This window comes from Schistocerca nitens, chromosome 3, assembly GCF_023898315.1.
Source record: "Schistocerca nitens isolate TAMUIC-IGC-003100 chromosome 3, iqSchNite1.1, whole genome shotgun sequence".
NCBI classification, from domain to species: domain Eukaryota; kingdom Metazoa; phylum Arthropoda; class Insecta; order Orthoptera; family Acrididae; genus Schistocerca; species Schistocerca nitens.
The window spans coordinates 417,004,819-417,010,296 of record NC_064616.1 but is presented as its reverse complement, the minus strand read 5'-3'; the positions used below and the strand labels follow the sequence as shown (position 1 = coordinate 417,010,296).

Sequence of the window (5,478 nt, the reverse complement as noted above, 5' to 3'; positions counted from 1 at the left end):
TAACCTAAGGACAACACACACATCCATGCCCGAGGCAGGATTCGAACCTGCGACCGTAGCGGTCGCGCGGTTCCAGACTGTAGCGCCAGAACCGCTCGGCCACCAGCGGCCGGCGGGGAGGTCGTTGATATCACCAAACTCAGCCAGCCTGTGTTACGCGGGCCACATTGTATTCGGCAGGAATAAAGGTGTCATGAATTAATAATGTTTCTTTGGCGTTTCTGACGCGTCCACGGTCGTTTCCTAGCATCCTGTCAACTGAAGAGGTCACCGCTCGGCTTCCAGTCCACCGAAGGCGACCGGGACCACCAGGGCGCCTACAATACGAAGAAGGGGGACATCCAGAAACCATCGCAGATCCCATGTAAGTATACATTCTGAAAAAATATATATATTGTTTCCCATAGTTTCTGCGTGTACATGTTTTGTTATTAGATTACTATGTTGCAGGCGATATAGGGGAAATGAATCGATGGGCCCTTCCAAATTAAGGCGAAGGTGAAATGCCACAGTGGGGGGAAGAGATGGAGAGAGGCCTTCATCGTCGCAAGGAGATGAGGGAGATGTCAAGGAGTCAGATCGAAACAGGTAATATATATATATATATATATATATATATATATATATATATATATATATATATACTCACTCTGCTTACAAATAATCAGTATCCTTTCCTTCCTTGCAGTAGCAGTGACATCGGGGGATGTCTAGAACGTTGTATTTAATTTTTTTTTTTTTTCATTATTCTACAGCGGTCGAGTCTGGTGAACAATTCCCGCAATACGCCGTGGCTCGGGTACCCGGGGCGGTGAAGACTATAACATCGAAACGAGGTCCTGTGAGGCGCGCTTCGACGGCAATAGCGCCACTAGTGTCCGGGCGTGAAGCAGCCGCCGCCGCCGCCGCCGCCGCCCCCGCCACCGCCGCTGCCGCCGCTCCGGGCCCCCACCCTGTCCCGGCCGCCGCGGCTGCCACAGCATCGCTCCGGCGTCCATGGACCGCCCTCACGCAGCTGCTCGATTCAACAGCGTCTCCTCCTGCGCCGTCGAAATCGATAAACGGAAAACACTGTAGAGCTTTTTTTAAATTGTAATTACATCCTTTATTCATCGACAAGTACGTAATGGCGGGAGACTTTTTTGCAGTGCGAAAACGATACGCAGCTGGTGTAAGTGTGGACGTATCATAATTTTTTTATACACCTATAACTGATAGTCAGAAATGTTTTCTGTTGTTTGAAAGTGAAGGTACCGCGGCTTATGTTCCGACATACATTTGTGGGAAGTAATCAAACTACTATTCACGTAAAAAAAAAATAATAATAATAAAAAGAAAGATCAAACTACTATTCACGTAAAAAAAAAGAAAGATTACGTAATGGAAGGATAGATTGGAGCCGGCCGGTGTGACCGAGCGGTTCTAGGCGCTACAGTCTGGATCTGGAACCGCGCGACCGCTACGGTCGCACGTTCGAATCCTGCCTCGGCCATTGATGTGTGTGATGTCCGTAGATTAGCTAGGTTTAAGTAGCTCTACGTTCTAGGGGACTGATGACCTCAGAAGTTAAGTCCCATAGTGCTCAGAGCCATTTGAACCATTTGATAGATTGGACACGGTGAAGTGTGATTTCAACGCACTGAGAAGTATATCCGAACGTAAGTGATGGTAGATTCATTTCGTAAACATCTGCACAATATAGCAACGCAAGTGTTCAACTGGACATGCTATAGTGTACAAACAGGACGGGGAATACGGCTGTTACAATACGCCCCCTCATCGGCACCCCTAAGTGGACTGTAGCATTTTCCTTGTAGCTCTATCGGTAGTGATGTTGATTATAGTACCCAAACCCGCGTCGGTGATGTCTTTCAAAGCATTGCGTCCGCGGGTGCGGTATTCCTTATCACACACAGTTCCGGACATCTGTCCTTCATAACACGTGTTTGTGAGAATCTTGGCAAAAACCTTCCAGAAGCGCTGATTCGACGAGATTGTCAGATAATTTCCTAGGACTGAGGAGAATCGAGACATACAGCATGTGTGAGTGTAGGTATACCATAATTTTTTGGGCGCTGTACAGATATAAAAGATAACTGCAATGTTTGTGAAAAATGCGTATACAGGGTGGAGCGAAATTCGCGCCCTCGGGCTTCGCAGAGCGATTCCTGACATACCAGCTATAAAAGAAAAAAGTCTGTGACAAAATTTCGTCCGACGAGTACATCCGCAAAAAAGGATGCTAAATAGCGGCAGTTTTTCAACACTGTAACCACATGTGTGATAACTGGCTCTGTCAGCAAGGCTTAACTCGCTGTACAGTTGGTGCAGTGGATAGGGTTTGGAGTTAGCATGCAGGAGGTCGATTATTTCGAGCCTGGGTTGAGGCACATGTTTTTTATTTGGTAAATGTAGTCCTGGTGGTACAGTATCTGGCATCTTAATTGTCAATAGTGATTGAAGCAGGTCATCCAGAAAACATCTGTACTTACATACTACAATCGTAGAAACTGAAGATTGGTCAGGATTGAAAAAAGCCCTTTCCACGCCGTGGGCGTGAATTTATTCGCACCACTTCATCTACTAGATGCGAAACCTGTTTTCTTTGTACCCTCCTCCAGTTGTCCCCTAGATTAGTACCAACTATTATTCTTGTCTCATTCAGGTCCATTACATTTAGTTAGTGCCTTATGTTACCAGTAGGACAAGGAACTTGCTTTGTGAATCATGTCGAAACTCGGTTACTATTTGTATGTGTTATCACCGTGGTCCCACTATATATGCCTTTCAACACTGAGTCTGGTAACCGCATGCTGTTCAGTATGTATCTCAATGTATTATTATTATTATCATTCTATCGATGGGATTGTGGAAACATCACGTCTGTTACCGTTAGGGAAACAGTGTATTTCGAAACCGAACATTTCACAATTAGCGGTGTCGGGATGAATCATGCAGAGCAATAGTTATCAAAGGTGTAATGAGTGTTAGGTGGAACAGCGAGCAGGACTGACGGCGTGTTTATACTGTATGCGCTGTCCGCCAGACACGGACTAGTTTCGAGCAGAGCAACGCGCCCGTGACAGACTCCAATGCACATGTACAAACGTATAGAATTTTCTCATTGTAAACCTCTAAACCAGTGTGGCAGATGTATGACATACACAAACGATGAATATGTGGATATGCTACTGGTCCTTGATGCATCTGATAACCGGGCTCGTGTTGTGTTAGATATCCTCGTCAATGCTATCCAGATATAAAAGTGTTTCGTCGTCTGGAGCTGCTCCTTCGGGAGTCAGGTTTTCTCCTCTCCTCTCACTCTCTCTCATGACAGAGGTCATCCACGGACTCGCCGTACTCCAGCTCCAGAGGAAGCTACTCTGGAGGTCTTACACAAAGAACCTCAGCGAAGTACACGTAGCGTAGCAAGGCAGCTGCGTGTCTCGCAACACACGGTCGTTAACGTCGTGCACGAGTATGGGCTGCACCCCTACCATTATGATTTCACGTAACACCTGCATCCTGCAGATCGCCATCAGCAGATATAATTCTGTGAATGGTTCCACCAACAGCAGGAAGCCAACGATGACTTTGTGAACACCATACTATGGTTGGATGAAGCTGCATTCACTCGTGAGGGCGTCATCAGTCTGCACAATGCCCACCATTGGCGTGAAGTTAACCCGCAAGCCACCTGCGATCATGGATATCAAGTTCGCTTTGGTATCAACGTTTGGGCCTTTACATGTTGCCTGACCGGTTACCTGCACGAAGGTATCATGTATTCCTATGAAACTATCTGCCTGACGCGCTGGAATACGTTCCACTACATCTTCGGCAGAGAATAAAGTTCCAACATGATGGTGCACCTCCACACTCTGGAATTAATGTGCGACAGTATTTGGACAGAATATTTCCAGGAAAATGGCCTGCAGGAGCACGTGTGCCCTACTTCGCCGACGAATGTGGAAGAATTGGTGGGGCGTGTTCATGCTGCTCTTGTTGCTGTGGACGCAGCTTTGCTGCGAAGGATGCAGAGCTGTAAGCTCCGATGGGTTGCGCAATGTTTGGATGTGCAGGGATGTCGCTTTGAACACCTGTTGTTCTGAGGTCGGTTGTGAAGGTCTTGCGATCATTAATATGGACATTATTACTGTCACTGGTTGCTAATGTCCGACATATGAGTGCTCATATTAAATGTAGTATAAATGACAAGAAGATGTGTTATTGTACTGTGCTATCATATTTAGCATCTCGAAATTGATATTGTTTTTATAGTTATTCTGTCCTATGACAGGTCATTTGTTTCATTTGTCTATTTCTAATTTGACTAACCACGCATTTTTTATGTTCAGCGTTGCAAAACGTTGTAAATTTAGGATACAGAATGAAATTAACAAATTAAAAAATGCGCCCTAACCCAGGATCGAACCCTCGATCTCCTCCATGCTAACCCAAAACATCATCCACTGCACCAACCGTACAGCAGAACTCATAAGTGCCGGCAGAGATAGTTAATGGTTACAGTGTTATCAAATTGCCAATCTTTAACGTATTTTTTCTGCGGATGTACTCACCAGACAAAATTTTGTGACAGACATTTTTTTATCGTTGGCAAGTGAGGAGTCGCGCTGCAATGCCCGAGTGCGCGAATTTCGCTCCACCCTGTAAATTGCAGTGTAATGTTACTGTGGCTTATGTTGTAGCGTGATCAGAGTAAATGAGTGTGTGTCCTATCGTGAGGGACGTAAAGATTAAGGACATCGATAACCATGAGTAATTTTTTTACGTGTAAAATTATGTGCGCTACAGATACTGAGATTCGTTCCAGAGGAAACATTACCTGTAAATCGATCGGTGTCAGACTGCAGCAGCAATCGTAGTATTTAATTGTAGTTAGACGATTAAAGATTCTTGTGAGTCTTGTATGTATTTGATGATCTGTAGACAACTTTTTTGCAGGGTTTAACTGTCAGTGCAATGTAGCGATCTGTGCAAAATAATTTTGTGGCTGAAAGTCTCGTCTGCAGAAAACAATGGCGACTGGAGCTCACAGACTGGCAGTTTGACGGGTAAATTCACTGACGAACACGTTGTTCCCATTAGGAATGTGCCCTGGGAAGCATTGCAACATCTCTAGGGGGTGGACCGAACCGCAGCTATGCGTCATCGCACCAGCAACGGTGCCGGCCGAAGTGGCCGTGCGGTTAAAGGCGCTGCAGTCTGGAACCGCAAGACCGCTACGGTCGCAGGTTCGAATCCTGCCTCGGGCATGGATGTTTGTGATGTCCTTAGGTTAGTTAGGTTTAACTAGTTCTAAGTTCTAGGGGACTAATGACCTCAGCAGTTGAGTCCCATAGTGCTCAGAGCCATTTGAACCATTTTGAACCAGCAACGGTAGATAGATGGACATGTATTTCGATAGGAATTTCTCAAGTGTCAAGTATGAAGGAGATTTCGCTGTCTCATCCTTGC

At 45.7% G+C, this 5,478-nt stretch overlaps 1 protein-coding gene across 1 annotated transcript; it reads left to right on the top strand.

Moving 5' to 3' along the window:
• Nucleotides 1-524: 524 nt before the first annotated feature.
• Nucleotides 525-4,761, top strand: LOC126249261 (STE20/SPS1-related proline-alanine-rich protein kinase-like). Its single transcript, XM_049950916.1, has 3 exons — nucleotides 525-588; nucleotides 756-1,032; nucleotides 4,710-4,761. The coding sequence occupies exons 1-3, from the start codon at nucleotides 525-527 to the stop codon at nucleotides 4,759-4,761; spliced, it is 393 nt and encodes a 130-aa protein (XP_049806873.1).
• The last annotated feature ends 717 nt before the right edge of the window (nucleotides 4,762-5,478 follow it).

Bases quoted from the DNA above. Each gene is read 5' to 3' on its own strand.
- LOC126249261 (XM_049950916.1), top strand. From the start codon at position 525: ATGGAGAGAGGCCTTCATCGTCGCAAGGAGATGAGGGAGATGTCAAGG. The intron at 589-755 runs GTAATATATATA...ATTATTCTACAG, and splicing joins AAGGAGTCAGATCGAAACAG to CGGTCGAGTCTGGTGAACAA. The intron at 1,033-4,709 runs GTCTCCTCCTGC...CTTATGTTGTAG, and splicing joins CAGCTGCTCGATTCAACAGC to CGTGATCAGAGTAAATGAGT.